Raw genomic sequence first — 23,764 nt, 5'->3', positions numbered from 1 at the left:
TTCGGGAATGCACTCGGGCCCCGGGAGGTGGGGCGTCAGCGGGCTAGCTGCCCCGCCGGCGCCGTGCCACCCAGCGCTGTTAGTGCCCTATCTTGTGCGCCAAGACCACCGTCGCGTCCGGAGCTAATTGTCCTCGGGCGGCTTTTGGTCTTGAACAGTCTCAATCAGCATGATCGACGTCGACTTGTCATTTATCGGCGATGGATAATTACAATCGTCTGATTATTCATATTGCCCTCGCCCGGTACTACCTTCTGTGCTTTTCAACGTCGGCCTTTTATTGAGCTGCCTCGCGCGAGAGTGGCCTGGTCGACTGACCTAACACGGTGGATGGTTATTTTCCGATGAAATGTCCAGACGTTATGTCTCCAATTCAACACAGGCACGCATGCACACGAGGGAGAAAACAGTACCTCACTCACTCTACAAAGTCGCTAACGCTGGTGAACAAAATCTAGCCGCCTATGGTTTCGTGCTGTGGATATACGCCTGTGTGAAGGTGCGAATTTATGTCTCTTAACGGCCTTGTGCGGCCCTCAGGCTTTCACAGGCTGCACTTCTTTCTCAATATTGGCACCACTCCTAACAAGGTTATTGTCTACGGGTAGCCAGACACACCTGGACAGTCTACCTACCCTACAAATATGCAAGCATTGCCTTATGTTTCAGCGCCAACAGTGATGGTACCAGGTAGGTAAGTAACATCTCATGCTCATGGGCAGTTCAAGAGCGACGCAAACCAAGTTCAGTGGCTTGGTCATCCCCCTGACGCTCAATATGTCGTGTCCAGGCCCGCGATGACTTCCTTCATACCGTCCCTCCTCTTGAGTCTCAGTTCCACGCCAGATTGCCGAGGGAAGATGCTGTTATGAACCGACCACTCCTTGTCCGCATCTGCCAGCTCAAACTCGAAGATGCGAATCATCGTCGCGACCGTCTTGCAGACCTCCATCCTGCCCAGGTTCATGCCGATGCATTTCCTCGAGCCCGCGCCAAACGACAGATCCGCATTGTTCAGCTTCTGCATCCGCTGTGCGAATTCGTCGTCGGACTCCCCTTCATCTTGCAGCCACCTCTCAGGTCTGAATTCCTCCGCGTCAGGGCCCCAGACCTCCTTGTTCCGGTGCAGCACGTATGCGTTGAAGCCAATGGCTGTGCCTTGGGGTACAAAGGACCCGTCTGGCAGTGTCAAGCCCCCCTCAGGCACGTAGCGCTCTTGCGCCATGCAGTTCCCTGGCAGGTAGCGGAAACACTCGCGGCTGACGGCCTCGAGATACGGTAGCTGCCGTGCTTCCGCGTATGGCGTCGGGAGCGTCGAGAATTTGACGCCCAATATCTCCTTCTCCAAGCGCTTGTAGACCTGGGGATGCTTCAGCGTCAGGTAGAACACGGAGCGTAGGCTGCAAGCGGTCGTGTCCGCCCCAGCTGCAATGTTGACAAGCATGTAGGAGAGGATCCGATACACATCGACAATCTCGGGATGCTTCTGTTGCGCTTCCAGGTAGCGGTCGAGAAAGTCTGGCTTCGCGGGATCGTGCTTGTCCTCGCCCTTCATGCGACCCATGAGATGACCCAGGCCCAGGTTGGTGATCGCACCAAAGGTGGGAGGGCCAATACGATACACAGGATTCTTGTCAAACAGCTTGTCGAGCTTGGGGTTCATACCGACCGTGACGAGGTAGTCCATGGCCTTTTCCGACGTGTGGAGGGATCCATCAAAGTCATGCCCCTTTTCGAGGTACCCAACTCGTTGACTCCACGTCGTCTTGGCCACAGCGTCCCAAGCATCTGTGCAAGGTCAGTTGCGGGGATTCCAATAAACTGGGTGCCTGTCTCACGTACAGTAGTTCATCCAGGAGCTGAAGTCAAATGCTTCGCCGAACCCATCCTCGACCGCAAAGCGCTCGTCGAATACTCGTACCAAGGACGCCAGCACGGCATCCACGTGAGGTTCGAACGGAGCGACGCCGGCCGCGGAAAAGTACTTGGCGATGGGCTTCTTCATCCTCGCATGCTCAGCGGCACGCACCTCGGAGAAGATGTTGAAGAACAGTTTACCGTCGACCATGGCGCCACTGACCGCATGCCACTCCGTCTGCTGCAGTTAGACCCATGTTCCCTGACTCTACAATTATCTCGACGAACCTTTTGCCACACGCCCTGCACATCGAAGCAGGTCTTGATGAGAGAGGAGTAGTCGACGTCGATGTAGTTGGGGGCCATGCGAACGACGGGGCCGTACTGATCGTGCAGCTTCTTGCTGATGAGGTGCATCTTGCCCGTGTACGCATAGTACATGCGGTAGAAGTTGGTCCATGCTTTCAAAAATCAGTATGCGACGTAAGCCTCTGGGAAGAAACTTACCTCCCAAGAACGGCCCAGGATACTTCTTGAGCGGTGATGAGGTGTAATGGACACAATACCAGAGGGAGGCTGATAGGACGGGCGCGAGCAACATCAAAATGGCGGCGTTTCTCAAGGAGTGGTCGCCCTTGAGCGAGCTCGACGAAAGCCCCCCGTCTCGGTATGTGGCATTGTCACTCATGGTGGCGGATGGTCAAACAGTCGTCACCCGGAATGCTTTCTTCTCTCATGTATGAGAGAGAAAAGCAAGCCTCGTTCAGAATCGCTATGCAACCGGTATCCATTGCTTCTATAATGCTATGGGACGGAGCGAAAAGAGGCATTTCCGCCGGCTGGGGTAGCAGTCGCCTGCATCAATGTTATGTGGCTACCGCCAACATGCATACGGCCCCGGGCCTATGAAGCGTCCAAGACGCTCTCCATGTCCAAGTTTCCGCGCGCTGTCGTTGCTTTCATGGGCTTTTACGTATTGCACCATTGACGAATGTGATAGGTCTTTCTGCACGCAGGGGTGTGCCGTGTGCGGCTGCAGCACGGCACAGAAGCACGAACGATCCAGCTCAACATGGAGGCTTTCATGTTTGCACAGAGCATCTTGTCGATGGAGGAGGATGTCAGAATTCTCACACTGCCCGAGAGCGGTCCAATCACGCCCGGCAGTTCTTCTTGAATTGCGATTCTGGGATTTCCAGGCGTATTCACTGCGAAGCTTTGCGATGCAGGGCCATCTGCCAAGACTGTTGCAGACTCCCCTGCAGAGGCTTGCGACCAACCGCATATGATACTTTGCTCATGAGAAAAGTGTGGGAAGAGGGACAGGGCGGCTTGACCTACTCCAGACGGCAGGAGACCCGAATCTCGTTCTCGAGTCGTCTACATGTGCGGAATGTGTTGCACCGGGGACGTACTGGCTCTCCATTCGGACGCTTGTATCCGTATCAATGGAGCATGGCTATGTGGCCTTGTGCTCAACACACACTGAAGCCTAACATGTACTTTATAAAATGGTAGACTCTTAGAATCAAACCACAAAAGGCACGCGGTAGAGGGTATAAGTCGGCTGGAAACCTTGCATGTTGCGACGAACCGTCACCCCTGGGTGGATCCCTGGTTTCCAGTCATCGACCCGTCCGTCGAGTCCATGTAAGTAACAGAAGCAAGCACAGCAAGAACCTGGGGCTGTGTGCCGCAAAATGGCAACGGAATCTTGCCGTGTCTGGGGTTCTATATGAGGCTCACAGCCTTAGCAGGCGGTGGGTCAGGAGCTGGATGCACTTCTGGCCTTCGACATGCAAGTATAGAATCCCCTGGGATCCCTAGTCTTCTACGTGTCTCTCAACTTCCAGCAATCTGGACAAAGAATATCAGCTTCGAGGACCATGGAACAGAGTCCCAAGCCCGGCATTGGAGGCTTGGCGCCGTCCATGTTGGGTATTCTCTGGAGTCTGACAGGCATCACCTTGATCTTCGTCCTGCTTCGACTCTATACGCGCATTAAAATTGTGCAGTCGTATGGGCTGGATGATCATTTCTTCAACGCTTCCTTCGTACGTCATGAACCTCGAATGGCGAGGCAGGCTGGCTAACCTCCCCCTAGGTGACCTTTGTAGTCTACGATATTATGATGACCATCTCCTCGACATACGGATTTGGTCGCGACATGGACGACATTATCAACGACCTCGGACCCGTAGCGGGCATGGAAGCCATCACAAAGGCGATTCTCTACTCCGCCATCGGGCAAACAGTACTCGTCGTCGGCACGGTCTTGTCAAAAACGTCACTCGCCCTTTTCCTCCTTCGCCTCGTCACGACGCGTCGAAGCCAGATCGCCATCTGGGTCCCCGACTTCTTCCTCGCCACAGCTGTCGTTGCTTCGCTCTTTGTCTTCTGGTTCTCCTGCCAGCCGGTGGCCTACCTCTGGGACCGTCGACTCGATGGGAAATGCACAATCGACCCCGGTCCGATCGCGACGTATGCGGGCGGCTGGTCCGTGGTCCTCGATATCTGGTACGCCGCGTTCCCGTGGTTTCTCCTCTGGAAGCTCAACATGCCGCGAAAGGAAAAGTGGCTCATTGCTGTTTCGATGAGCCTGGGTGTCTTCGCTGCGGCATGCGGCATCAAACGAGCGATCGAGCTGAAGAACCTGGGCAGCCCAAACTATCTGAAAGACGTGGTGGGCATTATCATATGGCATGCAGCGGAGCTCTGCACAACAATGGTCTGCATCGGTATCCCGGTCTGCAGACCCCTTTACATGAGGTGGCTCGAGGGCTGGGTTTCGACAAAGGAAAGTGGCGACAGCAACAGTCTGCGAGGCGGGTGGAAGAAGGACAATGGAGATGACTCGGGGAACAGTGATGGGGTCTTTGCCATGCACACAATCGGCGGAAGTGGTTTCAAGGGGCAGAAAGCCACACGCGACGGACATGGAGTGAAGGTGACGACGGAGGATGTTGACTGGCGAGAAGACCTTGGGCCCTCCAAGGAGAGAACCATCTCTGTGGGCGCAGCGGGATATTTGAATTCGAGCCACGATTCCATCTTGCGGCCCGAACCGGGGACTGGAGACAACGAGGATAGAGGCCCGTCGAGGATTGAGGTCAGGACTGACTTTCATGTGGAAGTGGTGGGAGCCACAGGACGACAAATCGGCTAGCTAGCTTCCCGGCGTTATTTATATGGTTCGAGGAGACCTAAGTCAACGAACCAGCAAAATGTACGATTATAGAAAAGCTTGGCTTAAGGGTTGCTAAATTAGGTTCGTACATGTAATGCGTCCTTCGGTGCCGAACAGTCGGGGATCAACCGGACAGCAGCGCCCGAAGCTGACGAACCATTGGTTTGGAGCCGAAGAACCCTGCAGCGATCTTAACACTATCGTACCCGATGCATGGACGCTCTGTCAGCTGTCAGGATTTATTCGGGCAGTCGGGTATCGAAGGAAGAGCTTCAAACCGACGCTGTGTCTGATTGGCAGCTATACGAGATGTGATTAACTTAGGAGGCAGGATAGCATACTTCGAAGAGTACTTGATAGCGATGGACCTACCTTCCCAGCCTCATCTAGCCCTAATCATTCTTCCCAACAGCTCACCGGCGCCATGATCTCCGTCTCCTCCCTCCTGACCGCCGTTCTCTTGAGCGCCACGTCGGCGGTTGGCATGCTGCCGACCACAGAGAGCCTTCCAGGCTGCGGAGAGGTCAATGTATTCATGACGTGAGCCGCCACAGAAACGAGAGACGTTACATATGCTGACGAACGAGACAGTGGCCTCCCTGCGTATCACCCATGGGTGATCAGCCTAGGCCTCGACCCTGCCATGGTCGATCGGATGCTTCGTGAAGACGCTGCACGTATTGTTAACATGGGCTACAACCTTAGAGGTGGGAATTTGGTGTCACGGAAAAGAGAACGGACTGACATCTTCGAAGTTGCTGTGTTCGGCCCCGAGGAAGACTACGACCGCATCTTGAAGGAGCAAATGTGCGCTGTCGACTGGCATGGCACGGGCGTGGGCTTTGGACTCAGAGCTGGACAGGATCCGGACTTGACAATCCAATTTGAGGGTAAGATCCAGTCCCTGCCACACGAAGCGTCGAGGGGGACTAATCGGGCACAGACATTATTGCTGGCTTCCATGAGAGAGCGCCCGGTGCGCCCATCATGTTCAACTATAATGCAAAGACCTTTAGCTGGGCTGTGCAACGACGACTGCCACTCGCCGCCAACTGTACCGATTCTCCCGGGAAGGACTTGGCAAGTAGACGCAAGCAAGCTCTTGGTCCTCCTTCTGACATGGCTAGGGCTTCATCGAGTTTTGCGAAACATGCAAAACCCCCAAGAAATGATTAAACTGGCGAATATGAGCATGCGATATTGAGCGTAAATACGATTTCATATACATTCTACATCATTACCCTTGTCTCGTGCGCACTTCAACACCATGATCGGCTTACAGCCTGGGAGGGGGTCCCTCTGCGCTGACCTGACTCGGCTTCACCGACCGTTGCGGTGGCACGTCCATGACCGGGTTGTTGGCGAAGAAATTGCGTGGCCGGAGCAGGAGCGTCATGGGCTCAACTGGCATGACAGGAAAGTCTTCCGGCGCAGGGAAGTGGACCAGGCCAAAGGTGTGCCACAGCACCACGTCTTCGTCGTCGATGCTCTCCTTGCCGTCGCCGATCCACTCGGGCAGGCCAACGTCGGTCTCACCAGAGGTCTGTGGCACATGCAGACCAGCAGGCCAGAGCTGATCATCGCGATCTAGACAGGGACCGATCAATATATGGGAGGACAGGCGAGGAAGCATTGTAACTTACACTTGGTAACGTGCACCGCATGGCGAGCAAAGCCAGCGCGCTTGTAGACGAGAGACCCAGGCCTAGGAAGAAGCCCGGGGATTTCTCTGCTGACGAGCTTGTAGCTTGCGGGCTTCTTACTGTATGGATGGATCTTGGACATGTTGGAGATGTCCCACGTGCGTACGGTGGCGCCGTTGTAGTCGGTCTTGGCTTCTCCGGTGGTGGCTAGTTTTGTCTTCTTTGCATAGAAGGCGTTGCCGTATCTGTTGGCTGCACTACCGACAGGCTCCTCTGAGGGCATTGCATCGACCATGAAAACGGTGTTCTTTGGTCCATCGACGTTGGCGTCGATCCGCATGCAGAAGAGGTGCTGGTGGTTGTGGGCGTTTACACCAGGATACACCTCTGTGCCCCAGCCGTTGTTGTCCTCACCAGGATTGATGGAGTACGTATTCAGTATACCGGTCAACTTGATCTCGGGCTGAATGGTGCCGTCTTGCTACAAGGCAGTTAGTGGGCGACACCGGGAGTTGAGCGCTACGACTCGGACGTACATGAAAGATCCACTGGATCGCGTACTCATAGTTGGCAGCAGTGAAGATCTGCTGGATGATGAGTTTCCGGGCGCGCGTGACAATGGTCGAATCGTCACGGAAGTCGGTGTGCTTGAAAAGCAGGCCATTGTCTTCCTCGTGAATACAAATAGCGTTCTTAATGTACCGGACTTGGCCATCCTGGGTGGGGAACTCGGCATCGAGGTATCGAATGTACCCTTTGCAGTCACAGCCCAGCTTGAGACTGTTGGTCATGTAACCAGCTCCATACTCGCCAAGGTCGAAGGCGTGCTTCCTTTGATGGGGGTGGTCTGGGTTGCCGCTGCGAACTGTTAGCTCCGGAACAGGCGTTTCTTATCTCGAGACTCACTAGGGGACGACCATCTCAACAAGAGAGAGCCTGTAAAAGATGTCTCTGATGTTGCCCTTGTCGTTGTATGTAATGTTGTTTAGTACGATGCCCTCGCGGTAGTTGAAGCCGATGTGGAACTTCCAATTCTGCCACTCCATCTCGCGACCACTCAGCCTGAATGAAGGACCCTCCGGCTGTGTGATCTCTAGAGGTTTGATGTCGCTGCGATATCCGCCAGCCCTTTGCACGGCATCGGGCGTATAGTTGATCTCAGCCTCGCGTCTCAAGGGCCTGCGAGTGGTGGGGATGTCAATGTGCACAATAGCCCCTTTTTCCGAGTCGTAGATGGGACAGAAGTCGAGCGGATACTGATACTGGCAATCGTCGACGTGAGGTCGGAAATACATGAGGGCTTGCTGGAAGCGCGCGTTGCTGCCAAAACGCTCATCGTATCCGATTGTCCAGGGGTCACAGTAGACTTTGTGCATCTCGTCTTCGCCAATGCCGCTCAGCTTACACTGCTCAATGACCTTGGGGTCAGTCCGAACAACATGTTCGACAGCTTGAAGCTCCTCCAGGGTGATCTTGAAAACTGTCAGTCTATCACGTTGACTTGATCTGGATGTGGAGATTGCTCACAATAGGCTGCAAACCGTCGAGCCACTTCCACTGCTCAATCTTCCTCGTGCGCAAGTCAACCAGACCATCGCCGACCTTGCCACCAGGGGCGATGACTGTGACCTCTGCCACTCGAGGAGGCCTGGGGGCAGAGGAAGGGTTGGCAAGCCACTTTGTCATGACGGCCTTGCGAGGCTCCTGGAGGGAGACGACATTGAACTTGACATTTTGATGAGAGGAGGTGACGACTTTGATCACAAGCTTGATCTCGTCGGCTGACAGAGGATCAAGCGGATGGGGTCCTGAGGGTGTCATGTTCGTGGGCTGGACTTGACTTGACTGGAAAGAGGCGAGTATGATGCTGGGAAGAGAATGGTATCAAGTTCGCCGTGAATCAAGCAGCTCTAAACAAGATACAATCGGTCACAGGGAACTCACTATATAACATATCTAGCATCAGCAGATGCTTCTGTCGAATGCTATCGATGCTTATCATGCTTACCAGCTGCCCTGTCATTGCGCGCCGTGTCTAATTGCCGCTTTGGGAAATTATAGCCAGGAATGCGGGGTGGAAACGGCGCTAGGGATCTTGGTGCGTCGGAGTCCGAGTCCGAAGATCGGACAGATAGATGAAGTGATCAATTCCATGTCATATGTGGACAACGACACATTTGGGCAACGTGATCATCTGCATGTCACGGCGAAATGAGGCTTCATTATGGTGCAGGAGTTTTCGGCTAATCTCGTCTGAGTTCGCTACCAATACACCCATACAGATCTTACTGTAAATCTCGAGACAGAGATTGTCATAATTCCCACTACCACCACAAGACTCGAGAGTACATAAATTTTGTGAGCAGCGGTAACATGCGTATCTTATTAATGTCGTAAAAACGCCTAACAGATCACCAAGGATAGCTCCGAACCTCATCCTCTTTCTCCAGGTCAAGTCCATTGTCCACCTGCTCCTTATGCTTTTCATCCAGATAGTCCAACAGCACAGCCCCATACTCCTCCTTGCCCTTGTAGTTCGACAAGAGCTCATCCCAGCTGCGCACTGCACTCGCCAATCTCCCGGGGACATAGGGCTCCCTGGCCATCTCAGTGACCGGTACAAGGTATGTCCTGATCGTGAAAACGACGGCCCTGGTCTTTGGCAGCCTGCGTAGCGTCTGCCGCTCGGAGCGAAACCAGTGGTGCTCAATGGCCTTGTCCTTCTGCGCCGTCCCCCGAACGACCTCCTGGGCATCTTCGTCGCCCATGCTGGAACTCCATCCGAGGCAGTCGTCGACTTGGAAAAAGTAGTTGTTCCGGGCGTGGAACGTGTCGCACTTCATCCGGCGAAAGAATTTGTTCATGCCAGTCTCGAGCTTCTCTCTGAAGTGGGGGACGTCGCCAGAGGTGTGGACGTCGGAGAGGGTCATGCCAAACTTATCCGACAGTCTCCAGAAACCGGCCAGAAGGATGGAACCGGCAAGGAGACGGTACTGTCCATCGGGCTGCTCCAGCAGCACGGCGAGGTCGTCTTGCACGAGGCGCGCACAGATGGCCATGGGGTCTTCCTTTAGGGGACGCTCGACAATGTTGAAGGATTCTCCTGACCAGAGGTTGTCGATGCCCTCATGTGTGCGCTTGTACAGGCTGGGATACCGAGCTGGCAAGTAGTCCGTCAGCTCCTCCAGGAGCTCGATAGCAGCGTCAAAGGCTTCGGGCGCTGTCTTGACACACTTATCTCCGCGCTCCTCGATTCGAGCCGCCTTGTCTGCGTGGTACTTGGGGAACTGATTGTCGAGTTCAATCCACTGATGCGGATGGATTGTCCGAAGACCCATCGTCATCTGGTACTTTGGGCCGTAGCGAAAGGCCCTGTAGGGCAACGGCTTTGTCTCAACGACCGACCAGTCTGGGTAGGGAGGCGGGGTGGGAGTTTTGTAGATCTCTTGGGAGACGCATGGTCCTCCCGCCTTCTCGCTGCCTGGATGAGCCAAGGGGGCTCGACCAGGAGGCTGTTGCATTGCTCGGCGCCCATGAGATAGTCGTAGGACTATGCAAATTCCCATGACAACAATGCCAAACAGCACTGCAGAAGCAGCAGTTGGGGTCGACAGCAATTGATCGGTATAAGCCATGATGGAACTGTTTCGGTTGAGCTAATGAATGATCGTGACAAGACAAACCGCGAACCTCGACAGACAAGACTCAACTGCTCGTGTACAACACGGCAGGCTCGCGTGCATGTCTCTTACTTATCTACTTGCTAGCATTGTGGACCACCAACGAGGGGCAGAGGTTGTGTCATGTCGTGAACCTTCTTATCTCAGCCTGGTGGGCCTGGGGAGGGGGCTGCCATTGCGCCTCCCGAGGTTTGGTTGCTGGCTGCCCACACACCCTCCTCGCACGTTCCGTCTAAGTTTACCCAAAGCGGTAAGAATTGAAGCCTCACGGAGAGCACCGTTCCAACTCGTTACATGATAGCGTCGACAATAGTACCTGATTCCAATGGTCAACTGCGAGGCACGGCGATATCGCTTGTCCTCCCCCACAGCGCCACCTCGTGCTCGTGATAAGTTGCAGCCAGGTCTCTCATCTTAATTACCCTTTTGGGAACCATTCGAAGTATATATGCTGTGGGGTTCATCGTCACCAAGAGCACTATTAGCCACAACATAAGACACTCAAATACCCCTTGCGATCCACACTTAGCGGAACATCAACTTGGTCGATACCATCATGCCTTCAGAAGCCGCTGCTTTCCAGCTGTACCCGCAAGCCCAGTCAAAGTTCGAAATCCCTCTTCTGGCCGGTGACAATGCCTACCTTGGCGATGTCTTCAGCAGCGACAAGACCTCTCAAACACCCATCTCGTGTGGCTTCTTCCGCCTGACACCAGGCGAACCTCTGGTGTACACCTACAAGTACGACGAAATGAAGATCTTCCTCGAGGGGGACTACACAATCACCGACGCCACTGGGCAGACTGCGGAGGCCAAGGGTGGAGACGTCGTCTTCTTCCCCAAGGGATCGACGATTACGTTCACAACCAAGGCGGGTGGGATGGCGTTTTACGTCGGCCAGAGGAAGATGAGCGACTTTTGATAGCCGATCTTGCACATAGCAACTTATTTTGGTAATTTTGGAGACCCAATGGATCATGTTCTCAATGCAGTTTTCCATTGTGACTCGTGAGCGCACTATACCCAGGAGAACGAAATGGTCTCGCCCAAATTGCATGTGCATACTCTTTCAGCCAAATAAAGACCTTAGTCCCGTCTTCTCCATCACGTCAAACCAATGGACGGATGTACTCCCGGCAGGCTCTGCATCGTACGCCGCCCAAACCGCCTTCAGCAACTGTGCGGTGACAACAATCGGATTCGGATGAAGTGTGCGCTTCAAGAGGTCGAGCCGAGCATTGATAAAGTTCCGAGCCTCGTCAACGTCCATGGCGGGCCCTGACATGTTCTCGTTGGTGGCGTCTTCATCGGCTCCCACGTCGATTTGATCAACGTAGGCCATCATGTCCACCTGCCCATCTTTCATGCCTGACGGGGTGGCAGGCCTGAGAATGCAAAGACCGCTGGCCGCCGTGTCTATCGCAACGGAAGAGTCCCTTCGTAGACCGGCGCCGGCGCAAATGTACAGCAAAGGCTGCATCATGCGCGATCCAGATTCGGGGGGAATTTGTTCCAGAACATTGACAAGCCGTAAAGCCAAAGGCACTATCCACTTGTTCCAGGGAACGTCTTCTGCTTGGTTGAAATTCCTTTCGTGAGGGAGCCGCAGGGACACCAAATCTGGAAAGGTGATGTATAACTGGAGGAGCGCAGCTAGTTGATAGGCTTCAGCAACGAGTACTAGATGTGATCGTGGTGTTCGCGTGTCGCCAGTGTCGCCTAGGTGCGCTGCGTATGCAAAATCAAGATCTAGGATGCGTTCCTCCAAGCTTCTCGCTTCGTCGATGCGTTGCATGGCTGTCAAGAGGCTACTCGCCCTGCCAGTGGGGTTCGTGATGCCTTGTCGATAGACTCTGCATAAACGCACAGCCTGACCAAAGAGCTGCGACGACAGTGAGGATATGCCCGTCCATGGATGTGGTAGGATGTCGGCCGCGTTCCCGTCCCGGGTGACTTGAGCGACAGCTGTTTCCCTGCGTTGGCGTTCCACTCCTGTCTCCGCTTCATCGCTTGCTACCACTGATACAAGCATCTCCCAGTACACCAGACTCTTTTCAAAGTATTGCAGTATTCGCAGTTGTTCTGCATCCATTAAGAGAGATTGTAGATCGATCTGCTCGAACAAGTGCTTCGCTTGTCGTAAGAACGGCGACCCGACCCTCTTTGCATCCAGCCAGCACACGCTCGTGCCCAGACAGAGAAGACTGAACAGCGAGGTGGTCGGGATAGAATAGTAAAGGGTGGCAGCACTTGAAGCGATATCCGCCTGCACCGACGCCACGGCCTTTTTCAGTAGTCTGTGCGCGGGTTGGCGCATTCGAGGTAGGCGCGAGCTCATGAAGCTTGCTGCCATGCTTTGCAGACACATGAACACTGGTTCGGAATTTTGCCAAAGGCTCCCCGCCAGCTCGCGATTCATGTTGGAGTTTGAATCGAATCCCGACCATGCCGGGCAGACTTCGCCAAACCATCGCCCGATCAGTTCCATCGCTGTATTGGGAATGCCCGCGGAAGGGTCAGTTGCCAAGAGATTCGACCATCGGAGCGCAGTACTGTATTCCATCCCGAAGCCTGTCTCCTGTTGTGATGGGCAACTCCCCCTCGAAGGTGATGAGCGCTCTTTTGTAGCCACTGCTGGCTTGTACCAGGCAGGATGACTCGCCCAGTCAGTCTGGGAGATCAGTTCCTCACAATCCTCTCTTGGGTGCTGGTCGTCAAACACGGCAAAGGTGTCATCCAGTGGCAGAGGATCGAAGACGGTGCCATCCGATACTTGAGGCAGCGCTGAGGTCTTCGTACCGCATCTCGTCCCAGTGGTCACTGTCCGCCCCTCCTCGATAGTCGTCGCTTCATCACAAGCAGGACTGATCGGCGTTGGCTGATGTTTATAGGACCATTTGAGACCGTACCCGTAACCACCACAGGTCCATCCCTTGTCAGCGCATTTACGACAGGCGGGACGCGTCTCGTCGCATTTGACCTAGCAACCAGTCAGGTCCTGCAAGGATAGCTTTGAGGAGCAGACCGACATGCTTCTCCTTGCACGTCAAGCACCCCACTCGTGAACGACGGCCCGACCGACCACGCTTTGATGGTGCTGCCGCTGGCGACTCGATTGATTTCAGCTCCCGCTTAGAAGTTGAGTCCATTGAGAAGGAGGACATGGCGAAGATGCCTGTATCGTAGCATCTTTAGAAAGGATGGGAGGTGCAGATACTCTACGACGGCAGCCCTCAGGTCTTATCTCTGTAGCAAGTTACACCAGTGACCAAAGCGCACTTAGCAGCGGGGGGAACGACTACGCCCACGCCCCGCGCGTTAGCGCACGCCACTACCCCGAACGTGCGGAATTGTAGGCGCAGTTAGAAACCACACGTTCGTGCAAAAGCGTAAAGCATTGCAAAGATATTGGCCTTGCTGTCGCTCTGCCTCGGGTCCCAGAGACACTGAGTAAACGTGCAGTAGTGAGGGCTGGCATTGTCGAGAGGTGCTGATGACCTTACTTTCGCATCGAGAAACGGCATCGAAAACCGGACTGTCGTCCGACTGGAAGCACAAAGACCTTCTATCCTTGGCTGATGTGAATCAGAAAACCGACTGTATTCGACCTTTTGCTTGTTGTCCTAATGGAAGCCACGCATACATTCTCCTTGACAGTATAGGCGGCTCATGCTAGAGCAGTCCCTTCCTCACCAGCTCCATCTTGCGCGCCGCATCGGTGGGCTTGTATCCTCCCTTTGACAGGCATACTCGGTGGCCTTCCCCTAATTCGAACTTGTCCTGGTGTGCATCCCACGCGCAGGGACAGTGGTGGGGGAAGTGAACGCAGGCGAGTGTGTCGGGGCAGAGATATTTGTCGCACAGGGCTGGTAGCCGTGGTCAGTCCTGGGTCCGTCGCATATAGTCAGGAAAGAGTGTATTACCTTGATCGTGACGTTGGCGGTAGAGCCCGGCGTCGCTTGGATTGTTGGAGTGCCGTTGCTGCTGTCCTTGCCCATGGTTCGGCGCGTCGCCAAACATTTGATCGAAGAAGCCACCAAACTGGGCATTAGCCAGTGCAAGAAGAGAAAGAAAGGCAATTAAGCAGCGCATTGTGGTGTCTGGCCTTCTTTGGCTCTTTCTCTTGTCTTTTTTTCCTTGCGACAATCAATAGCAGCAATGGTGAAGCTGTGGTGTTGAGAGTCCCAGTGATCTGGCATCTTGAATCGCTTATCGATTAGGCACCTAGTCTAGGCAGGAGCTTCGACGACCCACCCAAATGAGTAAGCGGGTGTCCATCAAATTTCGATGGAGGCGTCTTGTACCTCCATCTTCACGCGACAGGTACAATCAACAACATTGTGCCGTTCAACGCTGGCCATGCGGTTCCTCACGATGCAGCGCCCACTCGTGGCTGCTGCGGGATCGTTCTTCCAGAGCGCGACAAGTCGAACAGTGCCAATTGCCGCCCAGGCCGCGTTGGGCAACGCTGCCCTCGTGCAGGGTGTGAGGTATGCCTCCGTCAAGTCTCAAGGAGCCTACAAAAAGAAGAGCAAGAGGGGCATTCCGAAGAAGCTGGGCGCGAAGAGGACCGGCGGTATGTCTTGAAGTACAATTTGGGCCAAGGGGGGTACTAATCGGACAGACCAATATGTCATCCCCGGTAACATCATCTACAAGCAGCGCGGTACGCTCTGGTGGCCAGGCGAGAACTGCATCATGGGCCGCGACTTCAGCATTCATGCCATGGCGACTGGCTACGTCAAGTACTACCGCGATCCCCAACGTCATCCCGACCGAAAGTACATTGGCGTCACATTCAACAAGGACGACGTCCTGCCTTATCCTCAACACGCTGAGCGCCGCCGCCGTCTGGGACTTACAGCGTACCCCATCAAGCCCACCGTCGAAGAGCCGGAGATCTCGCCGTCCGGTATCCCATACCAAGTGAACCGTGTCGTCAAGGGCGAGCCAGACCGTCTGCTGCGACTGCGCAAAGATTACAGTTACCGCGAAGACAACTGGAGGATCGGCCAGTTGGTCAAGACGACCGGTCTCAGAACCAAGCGTTTCCGCACAAGGAAGCAGTACTTCAGGTACAGAGCTTGGAGGAGAGAGCGCGAGAAGATTGGGCAGGCCAAGTCGGCAGTGAAGAGAGCGGCCATGGGTGAGGATCCCAACACGGTCAAGGGCAGGCCCCTCAGCAAGAAGCAACAAAAGGCGGCCAAGAAGAAGCAGAAGGCGAAGAAATGATGGATTGGGCCCCCAGATATTGTTGTATAACACCTTGTTGTATATTAGTGGCATAGACGGCGAGCCATTGTAATTTGATCGTATTGAAGAGATGCCGTCCACTGCCCATTGAAGAACTTGTCTTTGCGCAAGCTTGCACCGAAATTTTGCGAAGCATCTCGCCGGATAGGAGACGCTCATTCACGCGACTTGAACGTGGCAACAGGCGGGATGGGAAAAGTGCACGGTCGTACCTTCCCAGCATTCTGCGCGGGGCGGGTACCTGCGACGCGCTTGCCGGCGCGCGCTAACTGGTAGGGTTCATCTTTCCTCTTCAACTTCAACCTCGCACTCATCATTACCACTCTCGCCGCTTTTCTCCAGGCATCAATCGATAATCTGCTTGTTCCTCCATTATATTTAAGCAGCTTCAGGCAAACCTTTCATTCTTTGATCCGCAGGCTCACGCGCCCTCAAGGGGGTCATGGTCTGTTAGGTACACTGATCGCGTGCGTTTCACGCCTCAGCCTTGCGCACTGTAACACAGGTTCAGTCTTCACGCACAACACACAAAGACGGCTGTGACGAAGCATGGCGAGCCCGCACAGTTCCGTGCCCCCATTAGGCATGACTGGTACAGCGCCTAAGAAGGCCACAATGAAGCGCACGACCACTGCGCCATGGACAGCTGCCGTGCAAGGGAACCGGGCATCTGGAAATACTTCACCTATGGATAGGGCCGGCGCAAGCCCACGTGTCAGCAGCGACATTGCAAGCCCCAGGTCGCCCTCCACACCTACACATGGCGCTACGAAAGTAGCGGTCCCAAAACCGAGTGGACTGTCTCACTCAGCCAAGCTGCAGGAACTGCAGAAGAAGTGGGAGCGGGAGAGAGGCAGAGAACCTACCAAGGTCGTTCCTAGCTTAGGAGGGCAGACTCCACGGGAACCGCGCAGCGACAGTGGAACTGGGGCTAATGGTATGTGATCTTATATCGGCCTCTACCCCTGAGGGAAGTTACTAATCGCAGCAGTCACCGGCGGAGCAATAACAAGCAACGGTGTTAGCAAACCAATCGTGGCTTCGCCAGTCCCCCTACCTACTTATGCTTCCTCTGCTAAGCGTCCAGCCCCGGAGCTTGATGAGCCACAGGATGGGCCATTGACCAAGCGACAACATGTCGAATCGGCTTCCACCAAACCACCGACTGACCAAGGCAGCTCAGAGCTCCAGCATCATGTTGATAAGATGGCACGAGATGCTGAAGCAGTTCGGGCTTCGAATAAGGTACCAGCCGAAAAGAACGATAGGGGACGGAACTTGCCCGTAGAGGTCATTGTAAATGGACAGACCTATAAAGTTATCGAATGGGCTGGGGATCGGCGGTATCTCGATTACTACGGTAAGGCGGTCCCTTTTATTGCATTGAAGGATGCTGCTAATTCGGGGGGAACAGCGGACAATAGTGCAATGCCCGAGTCTAGCTGCGGCGCGTTGCTGCCAATAGGCTATCGTACATTGCCAGAAGCAATCGCCAGGTTCATATGTCCTGTCCACAATTGTCGAAAGAGACTTGATACAATCCATGCACTTGGGGGTCATTTCGCCCAAACCCACAGACGCAGAGCCTTCAATGATAACAAGTGTGGCACAATCTCTGAAATCGGGTTTTATAATTTCGAAGACTTCGCCAAAGGACCGGCCGTTATTATATCGCAAAACGAGCTGCCTCCAGGAGCCCCTGCGCCAGCCGAGCCCACAATGTCCGTCGCAAATATCCAACGGGCAGCGCGGCTGTCGACTGGCACCGGTACCGGTACCAGTACTATTAGGCTGGACATGTCAGATTCGGAAAGATCTAAAGAGCCCGAACTCGCAGACCTCATGTCCCTTACGGCCCCCGGTGCATCTACAGTACCTGCGGTCGCCCCCGTACCTGCGGACACATCATCGGAGGTCTTGGCATACCTCCATGGCTTCCTCCGCGAGGGACATACAGTCCCTAAAAGAGAGGACATTGCGTATATGCTGCAGCTGAAGCCTTTGCGGGAGCTACCTGGCGAATGGCTGGCCGAACACGCAGGCAGCATGGAGCTCGATGTCAAGTTTTACGCATGCGCTCTTGCATACCTCGTGGGCGATGAGGTTCAAGGTTCCGACAAGTGTATGCAAGCCGAGAACAACAAGAACCGCTCTACGTGTCGGTTATCGGCGTGCTGCATCGCGCTTCCCTCATTTATGCCTAAAGAACTCAAAGAGATCTTTAGTAAAGTCACTACGTGTGTTGGATGTCGGTACTGGGCTCATCTTCAGCGCCAGAGTAACCCTTGCGACTGGAACCCAAACCGCCGACAGCCTGGCACCAAACCGCGGAGGGGTGCGAATCGGAAGTCATCGATTTATGACGAGACCGGGACCGGGAGTGATGAAATGCCTCGATCTCCGAGGTCAGGGTCTGAGGATGTCGGCCAGGTGTCGAAGCCCACATTGCCACCGCCATCGTTACCTGCGCCCCAGATGTTCGACGACACGATGGATGACTGGGAAGAAGCCCCTGGCAGGCTTCTCGTTGAGACCGCTACCGAGCCTTTAGGTGAGTCGTACCTTAAGCAAGCATCGCTGCACTGTCACTGACATACTTGATAGGCATCGCCTACTCTAACATTTATACAACAAGCGAGCAGTCAGTCGATATTGCTAACGACATTGGCTTTAATCGAGTGCGTCTGCACCCAGGCAAGTCGCATTCCTGGCCCGCAGACTCTCACAAGATTCGCAGCTGTGAGGTTGTTGCTGGCAAGATCGACTGCAAAATTGGCGACCAGTCATTCACCCTCGGACACGGCGGCCTTTTTGTCATACATCCCGGCAAGGAATGCATGATCCGAAACCACCGATACTTTGAAGCGGTTGTGTCGTGCCATACTATTTCTAATTATTCCTTCATGACTGGGCTCTGAGCTTCGGGGTTTGCGCCTCTCCCCGTCAATTTTTGCCGCAGCCTGTCTTTCAAATCTACTTTATCGGAATCTACATCATCGAGCAATGTATATCATTGGGTCTGAGGTCGGGTTTTCTTTCAAGAAGCGAGTTGCATTGGGCACTGCAGCATTTCGGTCTTCGGCTCGTATGGGGAACTCAGTATTCATCGGCGTTCAAGCATTTACAGCATCGGTCACATAATGGGAAGGCATAGCCATCCTTCGCAATCGATCAGCGTCTATCACAAAGATCATAACACAGATGGGATATCCCTACAACGCGACTTTATTAAAGTCGATGGCTGCAGGATGGGTGGGAAACACCCCACCCTCTCGTGTTCTCATCGCTGGCAGAGGCGACGTGGAAGTTGGTACTGAAGCAGAGATAGGCAGTCACTAATTAATTCACGGTGTCTAGCCATCCGGATAGCATGACTTACAGCTCGGAGACAATGCGACAGTGCGTGCCGAGCGGCTGTGGGCGACTTCAAGAAGCTGGCACGTGCAAGCGAGCTCATGGGCTCGTGATGTCTCACTATTTCCCCCCATGAACAGTCACCTGTCTTCGGACGCGACTGTTGACCTCACTTTCCCCGGAATTGAATGTCACAGGGTCGAAAATTAACATCAACTAGGCAGATTTCTCTGGTGAACCTATGATGACACACATCGTGATGTGCTGCAAGTCTGGGTGTGACTTTGGCTGCCATGGCTGGTGGAGCGAGCATAAACGTGACAGTCCTGACTGACAAGATGGCTTTCAGCAGGCTTCTTTGTCTATATACTGGTACAAAAGGCGCCTGTTGGTGTCATCTTTTCATGAAGTTTTGAATAAAATGGTAGGCAAAATGGGAAAGGGCAAGAAGATGGCAACGCAGGCGCTGGAGTCCTCCTCACAGCCAACACCAAGCGATGACTCTCCATCTTCGATAACGAAAACCCACACAAAAGATTTACCGACAGACAAGTCAGCATCCGGAGTCTCTGAGGAATCGGAAAGAGCGACACGTTTCATCAAGGATCCTGACGGCGATGAGACTCACGACCAGACCACGGTCGACATCATCACCGTGCCATGCCCTGGAGGCGATGCTCTCCGCAGCTGGAATCGCGATGGCCTCCTCGGTCGCTACTTTGGTGCTCCAGCCATGCGCGACGCCGAGGGTGCGAGTGGCAATCTGCAAGGTGCCTCGTGGGTGAGACAGGGAATCCGTCGGGAGGCTAATGTCGCGAGGATTCTGCTGTATGAGCACCCAGTTCTCGAGGAAGGGACGACAATAGGCGACCTTGCAGACGCATTACTAGAAGACTTGAGGGCAACAAGGGATGAGAGCGCCAATGGACAGCGACCCATCGTCTTCATCGCGCATAGTCTAGGCGGTCTCGTGGTGAAAATGCTCCTCGCGAAAGCGAGTCGCGACAACCGGTTTGAGGATATATTGAGAGATTGTTACGGAGTGGCATTTTTCGGTAAGGCAGCTCCGCAGATTAAAATCAGGGGCCGTTACTGACCATCGGCAAGGAACACCCCATCAGGGCTCCAGTTACTTCTCGATGCCATCTCTCGCGCCTAGCATCCAAAGTCTCCTCCAGCTCAAGCAGCCTTTGCCGCTGTCTATCACGGTGGACTTGCGTCCAGGCAACTCACTGCTCCTCCGAGCTGATGAAGCATTCAAAGACATTGCCCACGACCTCAGGGTGTGGACATTGTACGAGACCATCGACTCCAGGCTCAGCAGCAGCAGCAGCAGCGCAAGGGGCGACGAGGACAGAGACAAGAAGGACAATCTTTACTTCACCGCAACGCTGGCCTCCATCAAGTCAGCCATCATGGGCATGCGACAAGAGAGGATCTTCCCCCTGCAGAGCGACCATGCAAATGTGGCCTCGTTTGGTCGACATAACGCGCACACTCTCAAGCTCTTCCTAAGACAGCTCGCTGGCCTCATAGGGCGAGCGGACGCTAGCGTACGAGATGACAAGAACAGCGGCGCAAAGTGGTCTCTCAATCTGGAACAGAAAGTTGGCGTGGAGGTTCATGGTTTCTTCGATGATGCGACCATTGGCCATGATCCAGTCATACGCGCGTGGTCGACAAAGTTGCCCCTCAAGGAGTTTCTTATAAAGGGTCCCGAGGAGTGTTTACGCGAGAGGCTGAGTGAAGTTGAGGACGTCCCTGACGAACGACAGTTCTTGCGAAACAGAGGCCGGACTATGTCCATGACCGAGGCGGAAAATGACCGGGTCAGGAGAGAGGCTGCTGCCAGAGAAGGGCTGGGTATCAGGAACCAGCTTCTTCAGTCGTCGACGCCACCAATCTCGCCCGTCCTCCGCCCTGTTGATGCGTCGCCCGGATCAGCCCCTGAAATCGTGCCGACGTACCAACAGCACCAGCAGATCAGACGTTTGTCGTCGCCACCACCCCCTCCCACCGCAGCTTACTATCGCGTGCCCACGCCGTCTCGGCGGTCAACGCCTGTGAGACGCCCATCACCGCTCATCCGAGCAGATCTTGAGCAGGAGGCGATCATAGACCGTCTTTCTCCGCCGTTGCGACCTCGCTCTGTAGGCAGTCTGGGCCGATCGATAAGTGACCAGTCCTCGCCCGGCGAATATCGCAACTTTCCGCCATTTTTACCGGCGAGTCTCAGCAGTGCCGGAAACGAAGCACATCATGGAGCTGCTGACGACAACGATGATATTGACTCCTCGACTCAACTACCGGAGGCGGTCGTTGCCATCCGCAAGAGTGTCAATTCGGGACAAATAAAACCGCCCGACACAGCTGTAACGGACGAGGCTCCAGTCTGTTTTGCCAGGCCTGATGTAAGCCAGCGCAAGTTCGTCTGGATCCATGTGCCATATAATAACCCAACCTGGGTCAAGGTAGGCTAAGGCCCCTCCCATCTGAACTTTGCTGACTTTTGCTGGCAGAACATCATCGAGACTCTCCAGGTTTCGTACAAGAGAGACTACTCGGCTCTGTACAGTAACGACTTTTGGGCTTCAAAGCACACCAGGGGCCGACACTCTCAGCATTATGCGTACTTTGCCAAGCCCGGTTGCTATTACACAGCCCCTCGAAGCTGTAAGTTCAGACTCCCCCCTTACTTCACCACGGTTGGGAACTAACGCGGACAGCCTCCAGGAGAGCATCAATTTCCCCTCCACCAGCTTCTCCCAGCATGGAAGACGCCATCTCGCTATGCCTGTTCCTACCCTATCTACACTTTGACTCGTATAAGCGTCTTATTCATCGAAGATCCCTCATACTGCAACGCTTGACCAGAGGCCGCGCGCGTCCTGTGCCGGATAGTGTCGCCAAGTTGGACTCCCTGGAGGAACAGGTGGTTTGGGAGTTCCTGGGACATGATCCGCCGATCAACTGTCGTCGGACGCTCGATCAGTTTGGGTACCCTTCCCTCCGGGACACGCGTGGAAGAGATGACGACCAGATGCTTTATAAGTTAACAAAAGAGAGGGAGAACCGCTATGGCGAGCACCAGAGGGACATGTATGCTCAGTCACTGAATAGTCGGTCGGCTTCGTATGGAAGCCATCGTAGCTGGCGCGAGAGGCTAGCAGGTTTGGACGATTTGCAAGCCGAGCAGGAGCCGGAAGACGACACAATTCGCAACGGTAACGTGCTCATGGTCGATCAGCTGTGGCTTTGGGTTATGCACTCTCGTGGGTATTGGCTTGCTTGCGTTGCTCCGTTGGCTAACTGGCGAACGCAGATACACTCCTGTCATTCTTCCCGAAGCGAGAGAGCGACCCTATTGAAGGACCCCTGTATCAACAGGCAGATCTGCGCGATAGTATCTTCAACGAAGTGAACGTTGACTTGACCAGGCAGTGTGAGAATGCGCTAGATCTTGCTGCGCTTTCGGCACTCCACGCGGTCAGCGTGCTTCTCGACCGCGCTTCGCATCCCGATCTTGAAATTTTCCGCATCTTTGAGGAAGCCATCAGTGTCTTGGTAGGTACTTGCGCCCTAATGCTCAACCAGTATAGCTAATGCCCTTCTCAGACAGAGAAATTGACAAACTCCTTGAAGGCATTCCGCCTGGAGGGATTCAGAGACAAGGCCTCGGCATACGAGCCCGTCGAGAACAAGGAGCGGTCGATCCGCGCTCGCCACAAGGAAGAAGGCCATCGTGCTGAGCGTGAGAACCGTGATAACACCTCGGCACTCCTCGAGCTCCGCGATCTCGAAGACGAGCTGCTCGTCTTGCTCCAACTCTTCGACCGCCAGTATGCCGTCCTTTCCAGCATGCTGACTGCCTATGATAGCCCGGCGCTCAGGGACAAGACAGCGCGCGGGCGAGGCTTCATCGCAGAAGCCATCCGCAGGGTTGGGGAGTACCGCCACCGAGCCGATGAGATGATTGTGCGTGTCCGCGCCACCCGAGATGACTACGACAAGCTTCTCCAGATGGTGCAGCGGCAGGCCCAGGTCGACGAAGTCCGATTGAGTCGCCTGCACGCCGATCTTGCCAGTGCTCAGAGCCGGAGTGTCATGATATTCACCGTGTTCACTGTTATCTTCTTGCCACTCACCTTCTTCACGGGCTTGTTCGGCATGAACACCCGTGAGTGGGAGGCCGAGACGCCCACGCTTGGATTCATCGGGTACGTGTCACTGCCAGCGAGCTTTGTCCTCGTTCTGGTCAGTTTCATGACGGCCTTCAGCACGCATACCCGAAAGGTGGTGCAGGCGATCCGATCATGGGTCTACCACTGGCTTCGGGCGGCGCATGATCACACTCTTGGCCCTGCGGTCGAAGCCTATAGACAGCGGCAATACGAGGCGCAACGGAAGAAGAACAAGGGAGGGCGGGGCAAGGAGGACGGACGACGGGGCTTGAAGAATGAAGCGAGTGACTTTTGGGAGCGTCATAGGCTCGAGAGGGAGCAGGGGTATCAGATTCCAGAGGTCAATCGCAGGGTCGTTCCGGGGAGAAAGACTGGGAAGAAGAAGGATAGCAGGACGAGGTGATGATGGTCTGGGCGCCCGCTGGGAGAGGGAATGCGACTGCTGTCAATGGGAATTCAGTACATGTGCTTCTTCTTCAGACAGTCTTGCCAGGGGCATGTACTTCGGTACTGCAAAGAGTCACAACGCCCGAGCAGCTAGCGAGGTTCGTGTGGCTGACTCCATCTTGACGCAGGTTGGCCATGGAAGACGATTCCTTGCGGCTATTA

General features: G+C 54.6%; 10 protein-coding genes across 10 annotated transcripts; 5 read left to right on the top strand and 5 right to left on the bottom strand.

Moving 5' to 3' along the window:
• Positions 1-646: 646 nt before the first annotated feature.
• Positions 647-2,654, bottom strand: F5Z01DRAFT_235392 (cytochrome P450). The gene is made up of 4 exons (XM_046258356.1): positions 2,365-2,654; positions 2,146-2,318; positions 1,843-2,095; positions 647-1,788 (listed from the first exon to the last, which is right to left on the bottom strand). The coding sequence occupies exons 1-4, from the start codon at positions 2,543-2,545 to the stop codon at positions 773-775; spliced, it is 1,623 nt and encodes a 540-aa protein (XP_046116115.1). The 5' UTR covers positions 2,546-2,654; the 3' UTR covers positions 647-772.
• Positions 2,655-3,559: 905 nt separating this feature from the next.
• On the top strand, positions 3,560-5,246 carry F5Z01DRAFT_235374 (uncharacterized protein). Its single transcript, XM_046258355.1, has 2 exons — positions 3,560-3,911; positions 3,962-5,246. Exons 1-2 carry the CDS (start codon positions 3,744-3,746, stop codon positions 5,021-5,023), a joined length of 1,230 nt encoding a protein of 409 aa, XP_046116114.1. The 5' UTR covers positions 3,560-3,743; the 3' UTR covers positions 5,024-5,246.
• Positions 5,247-6,220, top strand: F5Z01DRAFT_690903 (uncharacterized protein; the record flags this gene model as incomplete). The annotated part of the gene is made up of 3 exons (XM_046266138.1): positions 5,247-5,584; positions 5,636-5,934; positions 5,988-6,220. Exons 1-3 carry the CDS (start codon positions 5,469-5,471, stop codon positions 6,218-6,220), a joined length of 648 nt encoding a protein of 215 aa, XP_046116113.1. The 5' UTR covers positions 5,247-5,468.
• A 53-nt stretch (positions 6,221-6,273) lies between these two features.
• On the bottom strand, positions 6,274-8,583 carry F5Z01DRAFT_235355 (peroxisomal copper amine oxidase). The gene is made up of 5 exons (XM_046258354.1): positions 8,215-8,583; positions 7,594-8,159; positions 7,224-7,545; positions 6,688-7,168; positions 6,274-6,631 (listed from the first exon to the last, which is right to left on the bottom strand). The coding sequence occupies exons 1-5, from the start codon at positions 8,506-8,508 to the stop codon at positions 6,321-6,323; spliced, it is 1,974 nt and encodes a 657-aa protein (XP_046116112.1). The 5' UTR covers positions 8,509-8,583; the 3' UTR covers positions 6,274-6,320.
• Positions 8,584-9,000: 417 nt separating this feature from the next.
• F5Z01DRAFT_235297 (uncharacterized protein) lies at positions 9,001-10,623 on the bottom strand. Its single transcript, XM_046258350.1, has one exon. The coding sequence runs from the start codon at positions 10,320-10,322 to the stop codon at positions 9,099-9,101; it is 1,224 nt and encodes a 407-aa protein (XP_046116111.1). The 5' UTR covers positions 10,323-10,623; the 3' UTR covers positions 9,001-9,098.
• F5Z01DRAFT_235310 (putative ethanolamine utilization protein) lies at positions 10,623-11,362 on the top strand. The gene has a single exon (XM_046258351.1). It carries the CDS (start codon positions 10,924-10,926, stop codon positions 11,287-11,289), a length of 366 nt encoding a protein of 121 aa, XP_046116110.1. The 5' UTR covers positions 10,623-10,923; the 3' UTR covers positions 11,290-11,362.
• Positions 11,363-13,785, bottom strand: F5Z01DRAFT_235316 (fungal-specific transcription factor domain-containing protein). The gene is made up of 2 exons (XM_046258353.1): positions 13,397-13,785; positions 11,363-13,347 (listed from the first exon to the last, which is right to left on the bottom strand). Exons 1-2 carry the CDS (start codon positions 13,529-13,531, stop codon positions 11,437-11,439), a joined length of 2,046 nt encoding a protein of 681 aa, XP_046116109.1. The 5' UTR covers positions 13,532-13,785; the 3' UTR covers positions 11,363-11,436.
• F5Z01DRAFT_235315 (uncharacterized protein) lies at positions 13,786-14,565 on the bottom strand. The gene is made up of 2 exons (XM_046258352.1): positions 14,291-14,565; positions 13,786-14,233 (listed from the first exon to the last, which is right to left on the bottom strand). Exons 1-2 carry the CDS (start codon positions 14,457-14,459, stop codon positions 14,040-14,042), a joined length of 363 nt encoding a protein of 120 aa, XP_046116108.1. The 5' UTR covers positions 14,460-14,565; the 3' UTR covers positions 13,786-14,039.
• A 43-nt stretch (positions 14,566-14,608) lies between these two features.
• Positions 14,609-15,780, top strand: F5Z01DRAFT_661077 (uncharacterized protein). Its single transcript, XM_046263866.1, has 2 exons — positions 14,609-14,943; positions 14,992-15,780. Exons 1-2 carry the CDS (start codon positions 14,655-14,657, stop codon positions 15,597-15,599), a joined length of 897 nt encoding a protein of 298 aa, XP_046116107.1. The 5' UTR covers positions 14,609-14,654; the 3' UTR covers positions 15,600-15,780.
• Positions 15,781-16,169: 389 nt separating this feature from the next.
• F5Z01DRAFT_682702 (uncharacterized protein) lies at positions 16,170-23,558 on the top strand (the record flags this gene model as incomplete). The annotated part of the gene is made up of 9 exons (XM_046265783.1): positions 16,170-16,557; positions 16,612-16,980; positions 17,035-18,171; positions 18,225-18,487; positions 19,417-20,029; positions 20,082-21,399; positions 21,708-22,246; positions 22,297-22,538; positions 22,590-23,558. The coding sequence occupies 9 exons, from the start codon at positions 16,170-16,172 to the stop codon at positions 23,556-23,558; spliced, it is 5,838 nt and encodes a 1,945-aa protein (XP_046116106.1).
• Between the last annotated feature and the right edge of the window lie 206 nt (positions 23,559-23,764).

The sequence above is a fragment of the Emericellopsis atlantica genome (assembly GCF_019669845.1).
Source record: "Emericellopsis atlantica unplaced genomic scaffold F5Z01scaffold_22, whole genome shotgun sequence".
NCBI classification, from domain to species: Eukaryota; Fungi; Ascomycota; class Sordariomycetes; order Hypocreales; family Bionectriaceae; genus Emericellopsis; species Emericellopsis atlantica.
Note: the sequence above shows the minus strand (reverse complement) of the source record. Positions and strands in the feature narration are given on the sequence as shown.

Bases quoted from the DNA above. Each gene is read 5' to 3' on its own strand.
- F5Z01DRAFT_235355 (XM_046258354.1), bottom strand. From the start codon at position 8,508: ATGACACCCTCAGGACCCCATCCGCTTGATCCTCTGTCAGCCGACGAG. The intron at 7,546-7,593 runs GTGAGTCTCGAG...AACAGTTCGCAG, and splicing joins GTTGAGATGGTCGTCCCCTA to CGGCAACCCAGACCACCCCC. The intron at 7,169-7,223 runs GTACGTCCGAGT...ACTGCCTTGTAG, and splicing joins CGATCCAGTGGATCTTTCAT to CAAGACGGCACCATTCAGCC.
- F5Z01DRAFT_235310 (XM_046258351.1), top strand. From the start codon at position 10,924: ATGCCTTCAGAAGCCGCTGCTTTCCAGCTGTACCCGCAAGCCCAGTCA.
- F5Z01DRAFT_235316 (XM_046258353.1), bottom strand. From the start codon at position 13,531: ATGTCCTCCTTCTCAATGGACTCAACTTCTAAGCGGGAGCTGAAATCA. The intron at 13,348-13,396 runs GTCGGTCTGCTC...ACTGGTTGCTAG, and splicing joins TGACGTGCAAGGAGAAGCAT to GTCAAATGCGACGAGACGCG.
- F5Z01DRAFT_661077 (XM_046263866.1), top strand. From the start codon at position 14,655: ATGGAGGCGTCTTGTACCTCCATCTTCACGCGACAGGTACAATCAACA. The intron at 14,944-14,991 runs GTATGTCTTGAA...CTAATCGGACAG, and splicing joins GGGCGCGAAGAGGACCGGCG to ACCAATATGTCATCCCCGGT.
- F5Z01DRAFT_235374 (XM_046258355.1), top strand. From the start codon at position 3,744: ATGGAACAGAGTCCCAAGCCCGGCATTGGAGGCTTGGCGCCGTCCATG. The intron at 3,912-3,961 runs GTACGTCATGAA...ACCTCCCCCTAG, and splicing joins ATTTCTTCAACGCTTCCTTC to GTGACCTTTGTAGTCTACGA.
- F5Z01DRAFT_235297 (XM_046258350.1), bottom strand. From the start codon at position 10,322: ATGGCTTATACCGATCAATTGCTGTCGACCCCAACTGCTGCTTCTGCA.
- F5Z01DRAFT_235392 (XM_046258356.1), bottom strand. From the start codon at position 2,545: ATGAGTGACAATGCCACATACCGAGACGGGGGGCTTTCGTCGAGCTCG. The intron at 2,096-2,145 runs GTTCGTCGAGAT...TAACTGCAGCAG, and splicing joins TGCAGGGCGTGTGGCAAAAG to ACGGAGTGGCATGCGGTCAG. The intron at 1,789-1,842 runs GTACGTGAGACA...GACCTTGCACAG, and splicing joins CAGCTCCTGGATGAACTACT to ATGCTTGGGACGCTGTGGCC.
- F5Z01DRAFT_235315 (XM_046258352.1), bottom strand. From the start codon at position 14,459: ATGCGCTGCTTAATTGCCTTTCTTTCTCTTCTTGCACTGGCTAATGCC. The intron at 14,234-14,290 runs GTAATACACTCT...CACGGCTACCAG, and splicing joins CCGCCAACGTCACGATCAAG to CCCTGTGCGACAAATATCTC.